This window comes from Pollachius pollachius (assembly GCF_949987615.1).
Source record: "Pollachius pollachius genome assembly, chromosome: 13".
In the NCBI taxonomy this organism is placed as follows: domain Eukaryota; kingdom Metazoa; phylum Chordata; class Actinopteri; order Gadiformes; family Gadidae; genus Pollachius; species Pollachius pollachius.
The window spans coordinates 9,700,839-9,725,504 of record NC_136946.1 but is presented as its reverse complement, the minus strand read 5'-3'; the positions used below and the strand labels follow the sequence as shown (position 1 = coordinate 9,725,504).

Genomic DNA, 24,666 nt, shown 5'->3' with positions numbered 1-24,666 from the left:
CGGTCCTGAGACAGGCACTTGATGGATGGACCTGATGGAGCGCTGGGCCTGTTTAGCTATTCTGTGCAATGCGGCAGCCAGCATTCCCCAGCGCTCTCATGCCATGTGCGGTGGTGTGTGTGCACAATCACACGGTCACGCACGTCCAGGCGTACACCTGAACTATGGAGAGATGCACACAAAGGCCTGCATGCGCTGGAATGCTAATGCGACATGCAGGTGAGAACATATATAGACACATACACACACAAGAACGGACGCATAGAAATGTGCGTGCGAGTCTTCTGTGAGAAATAATATTAAGAGGTGTCCAAGCCCGGGTTAGTGTGCTTAGGAAAACAGTCACATCGGTTTGGATCCACCCAATGCATACACAATAATACAATCTTGCAACTGGGGCCGTAAACCGTACTGAGCCCCACAGGCACACATGGTGATTTGCAGCGCGACCCTGGACTATGGGAGAAGTCAAAGGCGGTCCGGATAAAATGTGATTTAATCCAAGCTGGGCGGTCACCAGCTGATTATGTTTCATGTCTCCTGCCATGCATTTAAACAGCTTAACGGATAACTTCAGCATTTTCAACCTGGACCCTATTTTCCCATCATTTTGGTTTTAAGTTACTAATGCGGGCAACAATTTTAGAAATTGTTCCCATATTGAGCTAGAGCACTTCAGCCAATGTAGCCCTATGCAGCAGTGGCTCTGATACCGCTCATGTACATCCAATAAATGTGTTTGTTTTAGCCACTGACTGGCTCAGATTGTTATTATAAGTGTCAACATATTGAAAGGATCCCTACAGAGACTTCTTGGCCTTCTGCTTGATCAAGTCTGTTTTGTGTCCAACCGAGTCTCTCCCAGGGAGAAGTCTCATTCTGAAATCTCGCAAGACTTGAGTTGTTGAACGAAGAAAACAGAGGAAACGTGAGTTGGAGAGTGGAGTGCCAGGAATGGGTTTGTTGTGTTGGACGGCAGAAAGCGCAACTTGTGTAACTAGTGTTATCGAAAAAATTTGGGTGAAGGAGGGCTGAGATTGCATTGACAACAGGGAGATTTCCTGCAGCAACACAATTCTTGCGATATTTCGAGCAAGACTAGGTTAGACACAATTAAAAACAGACCGTAACAAGCATTTTTTATTTCTCTGTGGGGATCCTTCCCATAATCTTGTCAGGCCCTCATAATAACTATCCGAGCCTGTCAGTGGACAAACAAGCACTTTCAGAGAACATTCATTGTCTGGGCTCTATTGCCCCATAGGGTTACGCCGCAACTCAAAGGCTGAAACGCTCTCGCTCAATACTGGACCATCACTCACTTGGACGCAAAATGATGGGAAAACTAGGGTCCAGGTTGAAAAAAACACCCTATTTATATTGTAATACAGAGCCACGGATACACAAGCAATTGTTAGATGATGACAGGGAGTGTCAGGGCTATGGTATGGGCTCTATTGTGTTTCTCCAGCGGCAGGAAGGGAGTCACACAGGAAGCGAGTCGACGGCTGTGTACATCGCTCCTTCGTTACTCGGTGCCATCAAAGAGATGACGGGTACGCATGTATGCATGTATGTATGTTGCTGTGTTTTTGCGTGTGTGTGTGTACGTAGAGGTATGAAGGGGTGGATGGTGAGTGTGCTTGTAGGTTTGTGTTCTGATAAACTTCTAAGCTAGAGGGACTTTTAATAGGATCCTACATCAACTGCAGGAACTTTTGCTCTCTCTCTCTCTCTCCCTCTCTTCTTCTCTCCTTCTCTTTCTCTGTCTCTTTCTCTCTCTCTCTATGGAATCGTTCCATGCCCTTTTTGTCACAAGAAAAGGAGGGCCTGCTCTTCCTCCTGTGAGACCCGATGCACAGCCGGCAGTGTTTTGATTCCAGTCCTATACAGACTACACACCGTGGCAGCAGGCTGTGTTCAGTGCAGTCGTCCACAGAGGTTCAGAGCGGATCTCGTTGTGTGTTCATTGTGTCCGCGGCTCCTCTCGGCGGGTCCCTCCTGCGCTGTCCACTCGCCATCCCCCTGCCTGTGCCAATATGGCAGCAGAGCTGAAAGTCGGCTCCAATTGTCCAATAGATGGGAGATAAATAATGAAAACCACATCAGGAAGCAGCCTCAGTGGCCCAGGGAGATGGAACCAAACGGAAACATGCAATATGTACAATCTCCCCCCGCTTCATTCGCTTTCACTCCGCTCTGCTCTGCCTCTCCATCTCTCCCGTGCTCTCTCTCTCTCTCTCTCTCTCTCTCTCTCTCTCTCTCTCTCTCTCTCTCTGCCTCCCTCTTGATGCTCTCTGTCTCTGGGTCTCTCGCCCTTCTTGTCGCCTGTCTTTTATCCAGCTTTGAATTTTTTATGTTTTTGCAAACCGCAACCCCTCTGCCAGTATCCACCCTGTCTCACCCTCGTCCTCTCCCTCTCCCCGCTCCATCTCTCTCGTCCTTTATCTCACACTATTTGTAAGAGACCGATCCATTCATGCTGTTTTTAGAGTGAGGGGGCTGGGGTTAGGGGGGTTAAGACAGCTGATGCATAGAGGACCAAAAGCGATGTTCACGGTTAGGGGTGTAACGATACATGTATTCGTATTGAACCAATTCGGTACGGACGTCATGGTTCGGTGCATGGATTCACACGGAGAATACACGGTATAATATTAAATAAAACTGGCGTGTGAATTAATTAATGTAATGCCGAAAGAATGTTAGATCCGCGATCTTCAGGGACAACTGAGACGTCTGAAAGGGTGACGGCAAGTTCGAGCTACACACGCAGTCCGTTGATTGGTCGACAGAATCGCACTTCCGTGAGACAGGGGGATGATAAGGTATGTAAGCTATAGACAATAGTCTCGTGTTAACGTCCACTTAGTCGTAACTCGCAAACGTGACGAGCTCCGGCCCCGGCCTCTGGTTGGGGTAATTCTGTGATGGCGAGGTGGGCCAGCGGTCCAGATGACATCCAGGAACATCTCGGCCAGACTGATCCCAGATAGGGCAGTGGGATTAGCACCTACCAAAACAAAGCACGGCCAAGCGAACCGAGAGGGCCAAGAGAAAACTATGAAAGGCAGAACTCTGGAGAAAGCTATTCCCTCCATCCCTCACTCCCCCCCCCCCCCCCCACCAAAGAAGACGGCACCGAGATAGGCCGGCCGAGACAGCCTACACCGTTAGAGCATCCCTCGGCAAATCAAAGCGGGTTCCAAATCTCCTGGTAAGTCTCCGGAAAGCCTCTCAGAAAGTGTCAGTCATACTTCAGTAATCCCTGTTAATTTCAACAATCCCGCCCACACTCGCCTGCTTAATAAGCACCCTGTCAGTGGCTGTGTTTTTTTCTTTTCCTCTTTTTTCCCTTTTTTTCCCGTTGAGATGTGACACGCGCAGCCAAACGTGACTGCTGTGACTCGGCTGGCGTCGCGCTACCTCTTTGCGAAGGACAACGGTGACACTTTTTCTTCCTTGTTGTTTAGGTGGGTTTTTGTGGGGGGCTTGCGCGTGGTCACGACACACCTCATGTTTTAGCGCTGACGCGGGTCCTGTTGCTTCTTCACGTCGCAAGAAAAAAAACAAAACGGTCAGCCTGGTCGCGTATCGGGATTTAATTTACCGCCCTTCGTCTCTTGCAGAACCCGAGAGCTTTGGCCGAGGCTGAGTCAGCCCAACTTTCTGTGACGCATTATTTCTGGGGTGACACGGTCTGACAGCGCTTCAATAAACATCGGCCGCAGATGAGAATTAACCGAGGGACAAAAAAAAACATCACGTCAAACTCACTTTGTCCCGACGCCCGTCTCTCAATAAAAGGTGGGAACGCACAGGAAGTTATTATCGGCAACCCCCGAGTCAATCAGACCGCTTCCTCTCGCTCTATCTCTCCCCCTCTCTCTCTTTCTCTCCCCCTCCCTCTCTCTCTCTCTCTCTCTCACTTGGAAAAGAAAAAGACGGGGATCCATTTCCCCTGATGCGCTTTCTCATTATAAGCTCATCTCGCCCACAGACAATAATCTGGATTTGTCACGCTGTGTTTGTTTTGCCACTGAACCGTATCCATCACAGCCGGAAAGCCACCACGGTGACAGCCGGTGTTGGGGAAGAACGAGAGAGAGAGAGAGAGAGAGAGAGACAGAGAGAAGGAGGGGAGGGGGTGCCACTTCTGTCACTTAAAGGAAACATGTAAAGATATTTAAGTATTCACCTGCAACCCCATCTCTCGGTAGGACGCAGACATAAGCTCTTCTGATTGGCTGTAAATTGAGAGTTTGTGTGCAGTTGAGCACATCTGACTCCTGGAGAGGGGTTGAGGAGAGGAATGACAGACTCCCTCCGCTCAAAACCTCTCCTATAGAGAGACGTAGGGATTGAAGAGAGAGGAAGAAAGAGAGAGAGAGTGTGTGTGTGTGTTTGTGCGTGTGCATGTGTATGAATGCTTGCATTCACGCGCTGAGGACGTGTTGAGACACACGGCAAGAGAGGCATTTCAAAGGCCTTGAGGAAAAGTAGCAATGAAACACGCTACTCAGATTACCGAAGGGCACCGAAAAAGACCAACCCAGAAAAGTCGGCACGGTGCGGTGAACACACCAGGGAAGGGGAAGATCAACTCTTGGCCAAGCCGCTGGTTCTCTGGAAGGTTAACCCGCAGTAAAGTTTCACTTCACTTTGTTGTCTGGTTTTTTTCCCGGAGATGAAAGGCCGACGCTGGCGACGCAACCGGTTCTCTCTCTGAACGCCACCTCTCTGCCCCGCGCCCAGCTGTCCGCCCATTTTGATCATCCCCCGCTCTCTCCCTCCCTCTCACCCGCACACACGCACACACTCATCCTTTCCTTTTGTCCTCCCCCGTTTGTTGTCCCTCGCTCCCTCCCTCATATTTCTGCCCGCACCCTCCTGTCTTTTATCCTTAACCTTCTCCTGATGCTCCCTTTGTTCATTTCCCTCCCCCCTCTCTCTCTCTCTCTCTCTCTCTCTCTCTCTCTCTCTCTCTCCCTCTCTTTCTCCCTCTTGTCCCATCCCTTCATCCTCCTTAATTCCTCCTCAACTCTCTGTGTAGTTTCCAGTAACATCTCTGTCGCTCTGCACTTCATTACAGCAATCCCTCGGTCACCTAATAGGTGCTATCAGCTTGTATTCTTCGAAACCGTGTGATCGTTCCATAAAATCTTTATTGGTTTGACATTATGGGGCTATAGAATAATTTATCAACGATGAAGTGAGTCCTATGCCCGATTGGATTGCCTGCCTCATGCAGGTTGACTGCATGAATGAATTGGTTTCAAACACCAACACAAAGGGCAATATTTTACTTCGCACTGGTTCTTATCTGGCCTATATCGACGCTAATGACCACACTATTGCTATCAGTAAGATTTCAGCATTCACCAGTTATTCGTTATGGGTGATCTGCACACAAGCATCTGACCATCTCATCGTCCTTCAGATGTTAAGAGAGAAACGTCTTATGAAAGGAAAGCCATGAAGTGTTCATCATTGATCGTGGGAATAATCTTTATGGAATGGATTTTTGTAAATGCAGAGATGCCGTGTCAGTTTCTGTTGGAAGAATCCAATGATGAATAGCTTATTTTTCCCCCGTATTTGCTTGCCTTATCTCCAATAGAAGGCAGTGAGCTTCTGCAACATGTTACTAAAATGGATGCAGTTTAGTCTAAATTGACAATGGCCCTGAATATTATATGAATATGAATAGGTAGAAATGTGACTAATTTGAATTATACTTGATAGTAAATAAGATCATTAACATTAAATTACCCTATCAAAGCCTTATGTAAAATCTCATTGCCTGCCATCAATTGAGTTGGTGTTATTTCAGAGGTGGGGTTTCAATGTTGGGCTCTTCGATAAGCTCAGGTAGTCCAGTTTAGCATTTATGTTTGCATAAATCCCATTCTTCAGATACACCACATTAACTGACTGTATTTTGCAGAGTTAACCAAGCTAGAGGCAACAGTATACTCAATTCAACATCGATGGCAAGCTAGGACTGCTAAATATTAGTTTGCCACGCAAAAGTTTAGCTTGTTGTAATTGCAAAACTTATAACTAAGTTTTGCAATTGTGTGCAGAAAAAAATAAAAGTGTGTCTCTCTGTCCATAGGTTTCTTCTCCCAAAAGTAATGAACAGCAAAGTATAAAAAAAGTTTTTCATAATGCAGGGAGATTGCAGGGGGGGAGGGGGGAGCTCTCCCTCCCCCCTCCCCCACCCTACCCCCCACCACCAGCCTGTCTTCCAGATTGAAGATTAAGTTTGCTAAACGGCCTCGCCGTGCTCCGAAGCACCCGAGGTATGGGAGCAATTCACCAGATGTGCATTCTGTGGTTCAACAGTCGGACTCATTAGGTTAAGGAGTATCAGAAACAAGTACACATACATGCACGTAGTAACACACACGCACACACCCACAGACACACACACGCGCACACCCGTGCCAGTGAAAAGAACAGTGTTGGTGTTTGTTATGCTACATTTACAGGAGAGGACAGATATAGTTTAGCAAACCCTGCTGACGCACCAGCACTCACCTCAAGGTTGTTTGTTTGTATCCTCTTGTGTGCACTGTGTGTGTTTGTGCAGTGTGTGTGTGGGGGTGTGTGCGTGCGTGTGCCAGGAAAGCAGTACACCACAAAAAAAACAAACAGAAAATCAACATCGGGTATCTGTTACGCCCCATAGACGTCATTGTCACGGCGTCCCGGGACACAGAGGGCAGGGAGATAAATCCGGTGGTTCTGCCCCCGAAATAGCTGCAGCGGGCATCTGTTAGAGTGAGCTGTGTGGGAACAGGCGGGGGTCACCGGGGTCAGCCAACTTATTTCTGTCCCCTTACCAGACCTCCAACAGTGAACGCCCATTCATTCATCCCATCTCCTGCCAGCCACACAGGGCGCGCACGCGCACACACACACACACACACACACACACACACATAAGAACAGACACAAACACACATACACGCACACACACACACACACACACACACACACACATATACACACACATATATACAGAAACACACGCGCACACACACAGGTACATACACACACACACATATATACAGAAACACCCGCGCACAAACACAGGTACATACACACACACAAAGAGAACAGACACATACACACACCTATGTACACACTCAAACTCACAGCCCCCCCACCTCCGACAAACACACACATACACACACACACACATGTACACACAGACACAGACATATATACAGAAACACACACCGGTACATACACACACACACAAAGAGAACAGACACATACACAGACCTATGTACACACTCAAACTCACAGCCCCCCCAACTCCGACAAACGCATACACACACACACTTACCCAACAGCAAATACACAACCATAGAAAGAGTCCTTGATGGATACAAAAGCACATTCATGCAAAGAGGAGCAAGGACACATTGATACATGTCTGTTTATAAATACTCCCTCGCACACACACACATACGCACACACACACATTTATTTAAACACACATACACACACATGCATATTTGCACACACTCAAATGAACTCGTAAACCCCTCAACCACATCCCATGTGTATCCTGAAAACTGGTCCTGAAACCACCCCTGCAATTTGGTGGTGCTTCCCGTACACCTGGGTGTTGTCCCTGCTCTGTTGCCATGGAGATAAGCGTGTTTGGTGTGACAAACTTCCACTGCTGCCCTTCTAGCCGTAACGAAGGACACTGGATGAAGGGATTGGATGTCATTGCTCTCTCCCTGAACTCTCTCTCTCTCTCTCTCTCTCTCTCTCTCTCTCTCTCTCTCTCTCAGTGTCCGCACTAGCCCACAGGTGGAGCCCTTCCACACACCCCACAGGTTAGCTGACCGCTAGCATGCAAGCGGTGGCGCAGAGTTTTTTGCTGATTCTAACTTGGAACAGTACATCGGTTAATGTAGAATTTTGTGCCCTTTTTTGTGACATTTTGCTGAAGTGCTGACTGTGTAGCCAAAGGCTTGATGTGTGCACTGCCTAAATCATTGTGCCCTCTAGCAGGCCGTGGCTTGCAGTGAGATGCGGTAGGTTTGTAGTGGGCTTGTAGTAGACTTGTAGTGGGCTTCTGTTAGGCTTGTAGTAGGGTGGTAGTGGATTTTAAGTGGGCTTATAGTTGGCTTGTATTAGGCTGGTAGTTGGCTTGTAGTAGGCTTGTTGTAGAGTTGTAGCAGGGATGTAATGGGCTTGTAGTAGGGTTTTAGTATGTTTGTAGTTGGCTTTTGGCAGGCATGTAGTAGGGTTGCAGTTAGCTTGGACTAGGGTTGTAGTGGGCTTGCAGTTGACTTGTGGTAGTGTTTTAGTGGGATTGTTGGGAGCTTGAAGTTGACTTATAGTGGGCTTGTAGTAGGGTTGGGGTAGGCTTTATCAAGGCTCCATCTAGCATGTGTACAGGTGCTGACTTATTGCCGTTGTTGATGCCGCACACTCAGCACAGAGTCACTTATGATAATAACAGCACAAACACACACACACACATAAACACACACGCACACAACCACTCAATGAGTGGCCCTGACCTGATCCCCAACCCCCCATCATGTATGCAATCACACACACACACACACACACACACACACACACACACACACACACACTCATGAACTGCCTTGAACAAGTCATATATCTCTCTCCCTCTCCAGATGTAATCTTGCCATTGATACACTCAGATCTATTTTTCACGATGTCTCATTTTCACCCTTGGCAAAACCAGGTGGAGTATTTGCGAGCATATCTGTGTGTGCATGCGTATGTGCATGTGTATGTGTCTATGTGTGTGTGTTTGTTTACTCAGCGGTGTATCCAATTCCGGGTTGCAGAGCAAGCAGCCTTGGAGATCAGGGATTATACAGCAGATTTCTAAATGGAGCTGATATCGATTACTGGCGAGGACAAACACCACGCCACATGGTTTTCATGCAGGCTCTTAAAGCTAGAGGCCCGTTAACTGCCTTTCTTGGCCCTCTCCTTCTTCACAATAAAAGCACCGCTTGACCCTCATAAAGACCGACCCTCCTATGAGACAATCTCACCGTTTAACACATGGATCTTAAGAAAACGCCCGTGGTTGACTTATAATGACGAATATTTATCCTCATGAATAACGGTTTTAGTACGTGTAGTATGTTTAGTTCTGCAGATGGCTCTTTATTAAAGTATGTGCTATAGTTCAAAGCTGAGCTTAAATTATTACATTGTTACCATGAATCTGTGGTTTCAGGTTGACATTATAACTATGCTTATTTTACTTCATTTAAGATTGCGAAAACAGAAATGTAGAAAATACATTTCAGGTAATTTTTTGCGAAATGTTTTTTGTTCAGTTTTTATTAACGTTAATTCATACAAAATGCCATTTTGCTGGCCTTCATACCAAGAAGATGGAAAACTACCTTAAATCACCATATATATATATATGTGGGTATATATATATATACATATATATATATACGACAGTAGTTACAGTATACATGTACACACACACACACAAACACACACACACACACACACATACTCAGGATGCAGGAGAAAACTCGCTCATTATGGCTCTAAGTCATCTTGGCACAGTGAACTTCCATGGTCGGCCATACCGCCAGAGCCCCTTCAGCCTACAGCTGTTGCTAATGAACCCTCTACACACACACACACAAACACACACACACACACACACACACACACACACACACACACACACACACACATATGTTCACACTCACACGCCCACAAACACATCCGCGCTCACACACCTGCAAACCACACACACACAATGTTGAACGTGAAACTTTTTTTTTTTTTGCGTGAACTATCAACATGTTAGAAATTCGCACCACGCGCAACGCTGCCGTAGTGAGGCCCTGGATCACGGCTCTTTCCACGGGTTCCGAGGCGGTCTCACTGATAACGGGCACCGCAGCGTCTCCCTCCCTATCTCCTCCCTCGCAGCGTCAGCTCCTCTGTCGACTCCCCCGTCTCTCCGTTGTCTCCGTCGTGAGAGTGAGACAGGCGGGGGTTGGGAGTCGGTCTCCCTGCGGCGCAGCCATCTGTTCTGTAGAGCGTTCCCGTTCACGTCTCCCTAACCCTCACTCGCCGGCGACCTTCCTGTCAGTCACATGCACTCTCTCTCTCTCGCTGCGACTTCTCTATCTCGCTCACTCTCTTTTTTGTTGTTTTCTTTTACTCTCTCTCTCTATCTCTCTGTCTCTCTCCCTCTCAATGTCTCTCTTGCTCCCCCTTTCTTTGCTTCTCTCTGTCTCTCTCTCTATATCTGTCTCTCTCCCTCTCTCTCTCTTCCTCTCTTCTGCACTCTCTATCTCTGTCTCTCTTGCTCTCTCTCTTCTATCTCTCTTTCTTTTTCTCTCACACGCACGCTCTCGCCTTTTTCTATATCTCTTTCCCTCTCTCTATCTCTTAGTCTGTCAAGCTCTACTCTCTCACTTCTACCAAACACACACTCACACACGCACACAAAATACCCCCCCACACACACACACATGCGTACAATCCGCACCCACATTACAGAAGCAGCCCAATATTTCGCCACAGATTTCGTCTTTAGTAATTGCCTCTGAAGACGTTTAGAAAACAGGAAAAGCATATTAGTGTAGTGGCTCATCGTTTGACAGAGGCACCCCCCCCCCCACCTAATCACCCATCTCCCAAAAACAACACGTGAGTGGGAGAGACGAGGGCAATAAGTGAGCAATAAGTGGCCATTGTGGTGGGGATTGGAGAGAGGCAGCACTGGTGTTGAGATCCGGTTAACTTGTCAGCTAGGCTCATTATGGGCTAAAACAAACTGTGTGTGTGTGTGTGTGTGTGTGTGTGGGGGTGATAGTGGGTGCGGGGGGTTGGCGGTGGCAGGGTGTAGCTGAGCACCAGTCCAAATCACTTGGGATCACACAGCCATTATAAACCAGAGTGGATTAGCCAGCCACCTCCCCTGTTGTGGCTCAGAAGAGGAGGAAGAGGGGAGTTTGGGTGTGTGATGGGGGGGGGAGGGGGGTTGTGGGGGGCTCCTTGTTCCGGCATTATCCAAATAACAGGACGGGGAATTCAATAAGCACCAGCCTCATCAGACCTCATCAGCGCTCCCAATTAGGCGCCGCATCACGGCGGGCTGGCTGGCAGGCGGGCCGGTTGCCGTTGGTGACAGACGACACGGCAGTTGCCGTGGCGACTCTCGCCTGCTCCACCGCAGAAGCGGCCCCTTATGCATTCCAGGTATTGTAGATGGATGAGTGTGTGGAGGACGCGCCATGGTGCGTTTCTATGTGTGTGTGTGTGTGTGTGTGTGTTTTTGTTTCTGTGTGTGGGTGCGCGGGTGTGCATGTGTGTGTGTGTGTCTGTGTGGTTGTGTACATGCCTTGTGATGAAACCCAAAAGAATGCTATTTTGTGGTATTCCCAATGAGGGACACTCATGCACGCACACACACACTCACACACTCACACTCCTACACCCCTATCTAAATAGCTTTATCGGTTTGCCGCTGCAGGAAAACTGGCGTTCCCATCTGCATCGATACGGGGCTTCCATTTCCCTTCTATTTCGCTTCTCCTTTATTCTCACCACTTCATTTTCCCTTAGGGTCAGAACATGTGGAGCAGGAGAGAGAGAGAGAGAGAGAGAGAGAGGGCGAGAGGGAGAGAGAGAAATGCCACTCTACCCCACACACACATTGATCTGGCTCCATTAACGCTGGACGAGAACAACAAAGTCTTTCATCACAGAGGAGCTGATTGGTGGAGGACCTGCTTGCTTACTTTGTGTTTTGTGTGTTGTTGTTTTTTATCTCGCTGCCGGTCAGGCGTTCACTGTTTATCTGCCTTTCAAACGTTCTCAGAGGGCGCCTTTCTCAGCAGAGCTAATTATGCTAATCATCTACATGATAAACAGGAATATCTTACTTATATTTCATTTTTGTTGTTTGCTCGTGTGCTGCAGGTCAACTGAGGAGGTGTGTTTAGCTGAGATTCTAGCGAGGATATGGTTAGACCTTTGTTATTCGCCTTATTTGTCTTGTTATTTCTCTGTAGTTGAAGCCACCAGAGATTTTTGCCTTTCCAGAGAGCAGAGATAAATCCTGAGATGTGCAGTATCTTTTGCCCCTATTACCACGTCAATATCCATCAAATTAAAGCAATGTACTAATAACTAATACTCATGTTCATGTTCTAAATCTGCCTGGTGCTTAACAATCCTATTCTCTGCTATTTCATTGAGACAAAGGGAGAAGGAGAGAGAGAGAAATAGCGAGTGAGAGACAATGGAGTGCTTATGATCCCGCTCATTCACGGCTATGAGAGGTGGAGTTTGGCAGGAAAGGGACGACGGTACATCCCTGTGATCCATACCGTGGCTTAATATCCAGGATCCGCCCTAGTAAACAATAGGGCTGTGAATTGACGTGCCATGCGATTTGTGTGTAACGTGCACCTGCATGTGCGTGTGTGTGTGTATGTGCATGTGTGGGACCGTGTGTGTGTGTGTGCTTCACACCCAGGGCGCGTGCACGTGCCGGCTCATTGGAGGAGAAAAAAGCAGCACACCTGCTGCTGTTATCAACCGGTGGAGAGCCACCTTTCAGCAGACTGTTAATTAATGGTGTGTGCGGCACTAGGCTTGGTTCTGGCAGGCTGGCTCTCTGTGCAGCCAACCAAGGACTTTTTACCCCCGCAAACAGCTGCCTTCGTCTGCCTCAGACCTGGGCCCCGTCCCTAATGAGCATCGCTGCCACTCTCCATCGACCCGCACTCTAGCTACAGTGGAAGGGACGCCTGTGCACGCACACACACACACACACAGGCATGCACACACACACACACACACACACACACACACACACACACACATATATATACACTCAGACACAAACACACACACACATTTACCCACACAGACACGCAATCATACAATCACACACACACACGCACACACAGGTATGCACACACACACAGACACACACATATACTCACACAGGCATGCATACATACACACACAAACATATATGCACACACACAGGCATGCACAAACACACACCCACACACACACACACACATATAACACACACACATACATAAACACTCGCAGCCCCTCGCCTTCCCTCTCCTCCCCCTCATTAGTCGGCCGCCCTGCTCTTCATTGATCATGAATCAACATCACTGGCGGCATTGATCGTCAATCAACCCCACTGACGTTATCGACTGGCCGGTCCCAGGGCTATGGGCCCGCCCTCCACTCTCTCAACCCACATCCCGAGCAGTGGCATGGCAGCATCGACCCCGCCGCCCTCTCAGATACAGTATCGTCGGCTCTCTATTGATAATTCATTTATTGCGCTGTAATTTCATTTTCTCCCCTGTCCATACTGTTGTTACTGGAAGCCCCTACAGGGGGAACCTAGTTAACGCCAGCGCAGTCGGCCGGAGAGATGCCCCGCTGATTGCATTGTGGAGGTTGTATTTGCAGCGGGACGAAACATGTGCACCGCCTTTGTTCACGGAGCGTAATTATCGCAGTCGAAAAAAGGAAGCGGGCGTAGTCTCGATGTTAAGATCAGATGCCCCACCGAACACAACTTTTGTTCAAGCGGTCCTAGCGAAACTAGCCATACTGGGTGAGTTACGAATGAAACGAGATGAGTTGGCACAGATTCATATCCGTCATAGAAATCGTTTTCCGTTTTCGCAACTAAATGGACAGCTTGACGTGCATATACCCTTCTGTATCTTTCCCTGTAGGCATTGAGATGAATCGGTAACACTTTACACCAAGGCAAAATTATTGAATCCTCAATTAACATTAATTCAGCAGTAAGGATTATTATTTAGCATTTACACAGGGGTAAGGGATAGATAGATAGATAGAAGATAGATAGATAGATACTGTAATCGTCCCCAGAGGGAGATTCGGGAAAAGGTTAGTAGGTAGGGTAAGGAGTAGGGGAAATTGGTTTTAACCCTATTCAACAATGTATAAATTAAGACCTTACTTAACATGAATATCATAACCATAGTTAACATGAACATCATTAGTAGACATTTACTCCCTTCGTCAATTTTTACTATACCATTAGTAAACTGCTTATTACTGCATTAAGTAGTGATATTAAAGTACCCTTATTGTAAAGTGTGAGGGTTGAATCACTTGTTTACTCCAGTGGGGTGCAGAGTTGACGCCATGGCCGTGACCAGCCCACCACAGGTCTGGTGGAGCTCTGCTTCTGCTTCTTCTACGCCATGATTCATCTCTCTTAGATCAGGGGAGGGGTGTCGGGGGAGGGAGGGGAGGGTACTCAGGGGTCCCGCGGAGGCGTTGGAGCGCTCTAATACCACTCTGCTAACAGGGACGCGGGGCTATATAGCATCGCTCTCTGCCCACACACACACACACACACACACACACACACATGCACACCTCCACCCACGGGTGCTGCTCGGCTCAGCACATCACAGTTTTGAAAAGCATTCGCCCTGAAGAAGGAAAACGGAAAAATGGTTCGGCGCTGGAAGAGAACCGAGCCAGACAGGAAGCTGTTTCCTTTATTATTCTAGAGAGAGCCGTCCTCCTGAGTTTGTGTCATGGACCTGAAAAAAAAAGTTGCGTTTGAATGTTCGTTTGAATAGAACAAATTGTTGAACCGTGTGGAAAGAAATGTGACATTATTCGTGCTCACTTGAACTGACATGGGGAAATGAATATACATCAGTGAGAAAATATACTTTTAAGTGTCACCTGAATCCTTGTGTTCCTTATTCGCTCAGAGCCCAATCAAAAACTACATTTAGTTTCGGGGTATTTTATAAAACGCCCAAAGTTGGGAACACACTCAAGAAGAATTGAGGAGGTAATAATACTGTTGTCCATGGGGGAGGGGGGGCTTCACTTAAGATGGCCTCTATAGCTCTCTGATAGGCTCATATCTCTCTCGGTACAGTCCTGGTAGCCCTTTGAGACGGCAACAGACCTAGCACTGCCTCTCCCACCGCCCTGCCGATGCCAATGGCTCTGTAAATCTCAGCACACCGGAGCCCTGTGTAACAAGCTAGACACTGGCAGGGTTAGCCCCCATACACACACACACACACACACACACCCCATTAGAAACATCTGTCTCAGCCTCTTTTTAAGAAAAAGGAGCATCTGGTTTTGCCGAGGCGGGGGGGGGGGGGGGGGTGTCAGGGGTGTTGGGGTTGGGGGGACCGGCGTCGATGAACCGCAAGGCTTGGAAATGAATGTGGTAAGGTCTGTCTGCTTGTATAAATGTTATTGGAGGGCATACTGGGGGGACATGGAGAGCCTTCCATTAGACGCTGGCACCCCCACACTGTCACCCAGGAGCGGGAGGGAAAAAACTGACAACACACTCAGACATGTAAGCACGCACGCACGCACGCACGCACGCACACACACACACACACACACACACACACACTATAACACACAGCCGTGCATTCGCCCTCATTTGCACCTTTCCCTCTCCCCCGACGTCTGGTCCGTCACGTGTGTTTACTTGTTTATTCGCCATGGCAACCTCTTCTGTCTGCCATGGTAAGTGGCATTAGCCCATCGGGCTAAACCGAGGGTCTGCTGCATGAAGTGTTTTTACTGCTAGCTCGGAGCCTGTCTCCGCGCAGCTCTAAAGCCTCAGCCGGTTAGCCGATAGCGTTTAAACGGCACACCAATCAGTCACGGCTTAAAACCCCTGTCAGAACAGAAAGGAAAAAAAAATAGCAAAGTATCGCTTTGCCCGTATTTATTTTACCTGCCAAAAAATGGATCGCGGCGGTGTGTTTCTGTAGAGCGAAGGATAACGCCGCGTGCATCCTTAATTAAAAGCATATTTGCATTTTCTGAATCGAATTAGCGTTTGGGTAATGCATCAGGTGCTTTGTCTAATTCAATTGGTTAGTAAATAGTGCTTGGTTTTGTACACGCCAACGTGTATGAGTGCACCCTAATACATGCACACGCATGCACACACACACACACACACACACACACACTGCAAACAACCATAGACACACACACACACACACTGCACTAACACACACACACACGCCTGCATTAAAACGGTTGTCATTATACCAAGTGTATTCTTGATTATGTACAGATGTAATCTGGTCCATGGAATAACATACAGGCCTAAACCGAATTCTCCCTTTTTCTTTCAATGTGGGACATGATATGGATGACTTGGGCTGCATCGGTGGATGGATAAATAGATAGATGAATCGATGGATAGATCGATTGATTGATTTATAGAGAGTCATAATGAGAGAGAGATAGTGAGGGTGAGAGAGAGAGAGAGATTGCTGCCTAACTAGTGGACGTTTGGGTGGAAGATAAGAATGCACAGATAGAAAGGAAGTAAGGGAGCGGTTTTTGGAAGGATACAGAGACATAGGAGCCAACAGGGGAATGTGAAGAGAAGCGACAACAAGGAGGGAACGAGCAATAGACAGAGACAGAGAGAGAGAGAGGGAGAGAGAGAGAATGAGCGAGGGAACGAGAGAGCGATAGAGAGATGGATTAGCATGGCAGAGACTCCCTACATAACATTACTCTTGTTAAGTGTGCAATAGCTCATCGATCAGCCTTCTCCTGCCCGCGCCAAGCAACCCTCTACACACACACACACACACACACACACACACACACACACACACACACACACACACACACACACACACACACACACACACACACACACACACACACACACACACACACACACACACACACACGCACACACACACACACACACCGTACGCTCTTCCCCTTCCTGGAATCCATAACATTATCCCTGCCACAGACCGCCCGGGTAGCCCCTTGCCGGTGTGGGGGGGGGGTCTGTGGGGTTAGCTAAGCGAGGCCTGATCAATAGCCTTACGACGTGTGTAACGGCGTATTGCCTCAATACATAGCAGCAGCACTGGAGACAGCTCCTGACCTCCATCACGGCTGCAGCCCTCCTCCAACCTGCCTCACCCCTCTCCCCCCCTCCCACATCCATCCGGCTTCAACTCCTCATCTCCACGTCCATACGCTATGGATTCCTCCATCTCCGTCTGCGTCTCATCTTTTTCTTTTTTCCCCTACCCTTGTCACTCCATCCCTCCTTAATCTTTGCTCTCTCTCTCTCTCTCTCTCTCTCTCTCTCTCTCGCCAGCTCTCTGTCTATCCTTTGCTGAGGATCGTTTCCCTCTCTTCCATCGCCTGGCTCTCTGTCTGTCTCTCACCCGATCTCTCCATCCTGCTCTCTGTGTCAGACGGTTGTGTGTGGAGAGGGCCTTAGTGCCTCGGCCTTGGTTCGCCTGCACACCCGCCTTCATCAACAGCCGACCTTCCCTAATGGGAATTTCCCTGCTCTAAATGACAACAGCACCGTGTTTGACCTCAATTACAGTGAGTGAAAAGTATCGTTCGGTCGAACCAGATGAGTATGTTTAGTAACAACTCGTCTCTCTCCTGTGTATATCTTGTTTTTGCTCTGTCTCTCCATCACTGGTTTTCTGTCTCTCTCCACCAACTCAGTTTGGGGTCAAAAAGTTGTTGTTCTCATTACGATGTCCCCTCCAGTGAGTTTCTAATAAAAATAACATTTGTATTACTATCATCATCACTCCTGTCCCCCTGAACCACCCTAGTTGCTTGGGAAAATGACTGCTGGGTAATAACTGACCCTGGCTTGATTTTGGGCGCTTTCCTGAGAAATGCTTAGATCGTGCTTGTCAAGACGGACTGCTCCCCAAAAGTGAAAATCTCCCCACAGTAATTACTCATCTGACTCACAGCCGAATCACTCAATCAAAATGGCCAGACTTTTACTTTCTTTACCAGGAATATTCCACTCTTGTGATTAACCGACGTTGTAAAGATGTAAAGTGCTACCTCGCATTCAATCCAAATGGTATTTCCTTTGCTCCCCTTGCAGTTTGTTCAGGCTGTGTGTGTCCTAAGGGCCCCAGCCTTTCGACACAAGGCTTTTGACACAACACTCGCCAATGGCTGGCTGACCGTGGAAGTCGTTCGTGCTTTACTCTCCGTTTCTCTCACATTATCGGTCAAACTAAACTGGGGCCGTGCTCTTTCGGGCGAGAGAAGATTCTGCGATCTAGGCGTCTTTGGTTCCCAGGCAGATATTCTTTGAGAGACAAAGGAGGGGTGACCCTCTGGAGACTGAGAGGAGGACAGAGATGGCCTTTATGCACTTGAGCGTTATCAAAAGAGGACACACCAAAGCCACTGACGGGCCTGGGCTTAATTACCATTGTAATTGGCTCCTTCCTACTTCGCTAGCCTTGCCCGTCCCTCGTGTCGCTCCGCTTGCTCGAGTCGTGTAGGAGTGCTTGTAACGACGGCTAGGTAGACAGACACGACTGTTTGCTAACATTGCTCTGTTGTGTCCTGTGCGGGCGTCGTACCACGTTTCGGTCTGTCATGTCGCTGTGTGTGTTGCGCCGTAGTGTCATGGTGTTGGGTCGTGTTGTAGTGTGTGTTGTGTTTGCTTTTGTTTTATCTTGCAGCCTGCAGGGAATTAGTTGGTATTGCCAGGCACTTTGTAACTTTTTGGTTTGAAAAGGTGCAAGATGTTTATAGATTAGTCTGGATTTTGTTTTGCTGTGTAGGGTAATGGTTTGTATTTTAGTGCTGTGTTTTAGTGTGCGTTTTGTTTTGATGTGTATAATAATAGCATGTATTTTAGGGAGGTGTTTTTTTTTGTGTATCGTGTTGTAGTGTATTACTGTGTGCGTTCCATTGTAATGTGTTACTGTGAAGTGAGATTGAGCCAATACTGAAGCCAGCAGCAAAAGCCATATGGTCTATAGATGGAAAATAACAAGCAACACGCATGTGTTTATGTGGGTCATTTGCTTGTTTGTGCATAATTAGTTACAGCTAGCTCACATATACTGTGCATATGGGTGTTTGTGCTGTTTGTTTGTTTGCCTGTGTGTGTGTGTGTGTGTGTGTGTGTGTGTGTAAGCATGAACGTGTGTTGATGACATGTTTACCTGTTCCCACGGAAACTCACTTAAAACACAGTGAGAGTTAACCCCATGCATCCTGTCAGTGTTTTATGTTGTTGTTGACCTCCTTCAAACGCTCTCTGTATTTTCCCCGTCATTAGACATCATTATAAGACAGCAAAGTGCTGCGTTTTTTAATTTCTATTTTGCAAGAACTCACAACACAATGTGTGTATGTCCATGAGTGTTAGTGCGTTTGTGTGTGTGTGTGTGTGTGTGTGTGTGTATGCATCCATGCATGTTTGTGTGTGTGTGTGTGTGTGTGTGTGTGTGTGTAAATCAAGCCTATTGAGGTAGTGCATGTGGGCAAGGGATCTGTGTGAGGCTGTTGTTTTGGGGTGTTGCATCCTGAACACATTGACGCAGGGAGAGCTGGGAGATGTAGTGACGAGCCAGGCGTCGGTGTGCTTCTTGTCAGATTCCACACATTTCTCCCAACCAGCCAATCAGGAACCAGGAGTGGTAAAGTAGAGCTTTTTCTCTCTCTACCTCTCTCTCTCTCTCTCTCTCTACTGCCTATTTCTCAAACTCTCCCTCTCTCCCCACACACACTTATAGATACAGACACGCCTCAGGGGATTCTGTGTACTTCCGTTCGGTACTTTCAGATGCCCCTTAACTCTCCACAAGAGCCGGGGGAATCCATTAAAAGTATGAATGCATCATCAGAGACACTTCAAGTACACACTGTAGTAGGTAACATACATTCATACATTCATCATTTGAATAGGCTTCATGGTGTGTGCTTGACCATGGCAAAATGCTCCCCAGGTGTACAGTGTGTGTTTATCTGAGCGTGCACGGTTGAATCCAGGCTGCCATTATGTGTGTGTGTGTGTGTGTGTGTGTGTGTGTGTGTGTGCTTCTCGTGTACCTGCACGACAGATCCTTGTGCCGGTGTGGTTGTGTGCACGTTCACGCAGCCGTATGCTTGTGTGTGCGTGCTAGTGTGTACGTGTGCGCGTGTGTGTGTGACCACCTGCGATTGCCTGTAATGTATGTGTGCACAAATTGAGAAACATTTAAGTGTGTGTGAGTGTGTGTGTGTGTGTGTATGTGCGTATGTGTGCGTGCACGTGTACAAAGCGAGGAGATGAAAGCCTGTGGTCCTCTCTCCTCCTCCCACGTCCTAGTCAGCGCTGCTTTTGTTTGACCACAGACCGGGGCGCCGTCCCACCATGCACCGGGGCGCTGTAATGCGAACGCGATGACAGGGCGGCTGTCAGCCCCCACCCGACCAGCTGCAGCTGCTGCAGGTGTGAGGGGCGTGGCACACTGACCCCTGACCCCCCTCCACCCGTCCTCACCCACTCTCTCTCTGTGCTCATCCGCCAAGAACGGATGTTTGCCTCAGAAGGAGCCGGGATAGGGTGGGATAGGGTGGGATAGGGTGGGATAGGTGGGATGGAGTTGGGGTTGGTTGGGGAGGCGGGCCTTTGGTGGAGGGGAGGACTCTCTTTTGCTCTTTTTCTCTCTCTCTCTCCTCTTCTCTCATTCTCTCTCGCTCTCTATATCTTGCCATTGCTCTATCTCACTCTGCTGCTCACACACACACACACACACACACACACACACACACACACACACACACACACACATACAGCACATGCAGATAGTGATCTGGCTGACTCAGGCCGAGGAGGGGATCGTCCCTGAAAGACCCCCGAGAGCCAGCCAGTTCGCACCAGAAATCTGCACCGGGGTGCTTTTTTTTGAGTCGTTTTTTTTTTCCTCTGGTCCTTTCATCTGCTCGTCATTCTTCATTCTCTCCCGTTATCTCGCGCCGGAGCTCACCTGGAGACAGAGAAGCAGAATGTGCCCTTTGAGAAAGTTTCTTAATATTTAAACCGGACCCATTTAAGTGACCTTTTCCTTGTCAATCACGAACCAAGGCCCAGACAGCCAAGATTAAAGTTAACGCTTCATAAAGACTATCATCACAGCTATTGTGTGTATTGTTTTCCAGTTGGCGCAAGGTTGCTGAAAAAAAACCTCTATCGTAAAGTCTCTATCGTAAATACATTTTGGTACCTTCAAATTTCACACATGATTACACTGCCCCTAGTGGCCACTAAGAATAGTATTCCTTTAATAACGAATCGAAAGCCCAGAGAGAGCATGTTCTCTTATGGTTGCAAAAAAAGTGTGCGAAAACATTTTTTTTAACAAAAAACAAGGGGAGGGGGGTTGTTAAATTAAAACACACGGGCATTATTCATTTTGGAGGAGAGTACGCCTACTCGAAATAAGCTTTGGCTGACACAGCGGGCCAGCATTTTACCGTCTCGGAGCTATTTACGAGAACGATTACTCTGATTATTATTTCAACAATGCCGCGCTATACTCTTTCATTTGCTGCCAGCGTGGGCCAGTGCTGGGGGAATGGCCCCCGCCAACAGGAATGCTCTGGGAATTTCTCTAGGAGCTCCATCATAGGGGAGTCGAGTCAAGAGAGGTGGGAGGAGGAAGAGATGGGGCAGAGAGGATGAGTAGGGGAGGTAGGGAGGCAGGGGGATGGGGTAGAGAGGAGGAGGAGGAGATGGGGTAGAGAGGAGAAGTTGGGGAGGCAGGGGGATGGGGTCGAGAGGAGTGGGAAAATGTGGGGGAGGCAGAGAAAAGACAACACACTTCAAAGGAGCTTCAATGTCCTTCCCCTCTGAAGGGTCACTCACAACCCCGTGGTTGTTCCTCTCCCCTCTACGCACCACTCCTCTCCTCTCCTCTCCTCCTCTCATTTCCTCTCCTCTTCTCTGCTCACCTCTCCTCTGCTCTCCTCTCCTTTCCTCTCCTCTTCTCTCCTCTCCTGTCTTCCCTTCTCCTCTCATTTCCTCTCCTCGGCTCTCCTCCCCTCTCATTTCCTCTCCTCTCCTTTCCTCTCCTCCCCTCTCCTTTGCTCTCCTCTCCTCTCCTCTTCTCTCCTCTCCTCTCCTCTTCTCTGCACTCCTCTCCTTCCCTCTCCTCTCCTCTGTACTTCTCTCCTCTCCTCTCCTCTCTCCTCTCCTCTCTCCTTCCCTCTCCTCTCCTCGCCTTTCCTCTCCTCTCCTCTTCTCTCCTCTCCTCTCTCTCCTCTCTACTTCTCTCCTCTCTCTCCTCTCCTCTCTCTCCTCTCCTCTCCTCTCTACTTCTCTTCTCTCTCTCCTCTCCTCTCTCTCCTCTCCTCTCCCCTGTCCTCTCTCCTTCCCTGCCCCCTTACCTTTAATCTCGTATTAGTGCTCTCTCTATGCAAGCCAACCGGCCGCGGCAGCGCTCTTGCTCACAATTCTTCGGCTAATCGTCAGGTAATGACTCTCTCCCCGTCGCTCGGGCACTAACTCTCTCTACCACTCTCTCTCCCTCTCTCTCTCCCCCCTAGCCCCCAATGAGCCTTTGCTGTGCAAATTTGCTGACGGAGGGCAGAAGAAGCGCCAGAGCCAGAGCAAGTATCCCCAGAACGGACGGCCGTGGCACCGGGACGGCGAGGTAGGACACAGCGCCATCTGCCCGCACACACACACACGCACACACACACACACACACACACACACACACACACACACACACACACACACACACACACACACGCATGCATACGTACACACTTACATACACAAGGACACATACACACATACATACATACATGCATACATACACACTTACATACACACGGACACACACACATACGTACACACATACATACACACAGACACACATGCATACACACGGACACACATGTATACATTCACACACACACAAACACACACACACATGCAAACACACACACAAACATAAACACACACACGTATACAAACACACACACACACGCACTTACGTACACAAGACACAGGCAAACACGCAATTACACTCACACAAACACGTGCCCATGCAAACAAACACACACACACACGCACACACACTAACCCCCACACACACACATATATATCCTCACCTTAAGTGTCCCGCGTCATATAGCGTCACAGAGCTAGTGAGTCACTCTGAGTACTTACTTCAAAGTACTCCCTAATAGGCTGATTTGGCTTCCATTAACACTTGTTCAGCACGCGCGCATACACACACACACCAAATTTCAAATGTGGGTGGATGACTTCGTTCAACCCCTTGATTCAGTTGAGGCTTGAATAACTGAACACATTTCAGAATTCAGGACAGCATTGTCAGATTTTTCGTAGCGACTGATAATAAGCACAATTACCAGCAACATTAGGGGCACTACCAGCATTAATCAGGAACAACCAGGCACTCATCACACAAAGTGTCCACCCCCTGTTATTTTGAAGAAAATGACCTGTTTTGTAATCTTTGCCTTAATGCGCTGTTAACATAAAAGGTTCACACACACACACACACACACACACACACACACACACACACGCTCTGTCTTTATGTAAATGATTACCCCCCCACCCCCCTCCACAACACACGACACGTCTTAAAGACAAAGATAAAATCAAAAGAGGCTCATCCAATACCCATCTCTATCTATACCTAGCTATCGATTTGTATCTAATGTATATGCATCGATCACGCCAGACCCTGTGGATGTATAGGCGCGGTCGGGTAAATTGCATCTCAAGGCAAACGCCTCGCTGAGCGCCGTGCCTGTTTTCCCACCATTCATCAAAAACGCTGGGAACGCTGAAATTGGATACAGCGGCGGCGGCCGTGGTGCTAACATATTCATCAGCAACATGTTGAGACAAGGTTAAAGTCGGGGCTTTGAGGCGGGCCGCACGGCAGCGTTTGGCTTTTTTTTCCTCTTACGTGTAGACTCCATGGACTGCAGAGTGCAAGCAGGAATTCCACTCTCACACACGCACACACACACACACAGACACACACACACACACACACACAAACACACACACAGACACACACAAACACAATCACACACACACACGGACGCACACACAAACACACAACCACACACACACACACATATACACACACGCACACAGCAGGCATGACAGTTTTGCTGAAGAGGCAAGGTAAAGGAGACCATGAGCTGCCCTTGAGGCAACACACAAACACTTTGTCTCCATAGCGATGGTCAGTGTATGTATGTGCATATATATTGTGTGTGCGTGTGTGTGTGTGTGTGTGCCTGTCCGTCTCCTGTTCAGCAGCCCTTGCACCTATAAACCAGTGAAGCCTGCTCCACCTAAATCTCATGGCTGTATCAACTTCACCCCAGCGTACCGCTAGACTAGCAAAATACGTTCAGACACTCAACACGCGTGTGTTTCATTGCACACAGCCTATTGCTCTGGGTGGTAATGTGCTTTAGAAACATGTTCATGTCTATCTCTGAGAAGATGGAAGCACCCCACAATGCATGGCACGTTCAAAAGCACACATAGACACGTCATGAAGATACGAGTCGAGGAAGCAACGTACCAGATTATAGGTTTAAGATAATTATAATCTGTAGCAATGTGTATGGGCCTGTGTGTGCCTGGGCATAATACATTGATGCACACATGTGTGTATTAATTTACATTTACAATGTGCATAGTACCTGTGCACGTGTCTGTGTGTGCGTGCCTGCGTGCGTGCGTGTGTGTGTGTGTGTGTGTGTGTGTTTGTGTGTGTGTGTGTGTCAGTGTGT

The 24,666-nt window shown here is 48.2% G+C and overlaps 1 protein-coding gene across 4 annotated transcripts in view; it reads left to right on the top strand.

Moving 5' to 3' along the window:
- LOC307084975 (RNA-binding motif, single-stranded-interacting protein 3-like) overlaps positions 1 to 24,666 on the top strand; it is a 205,403-nt gene that overhangs the window by 143,143 nt on the left and 37,594 nt on the right. For all 4 annotated transcript variants that reach the window (XM_079749546.1, XM_079749544.1, XM_079749545.1 and 1 more), the window contains exon 7: positions 22,417 to 22,523. In XM_079749546.1, coding sequence (XP_079605672.1) covers positions 22,417 to 22,523 — 107 coding nt within the window. The remainder of the gene's footprint in view (positions 1 to 22,416; positions 22,524 to 24,666) is intronic.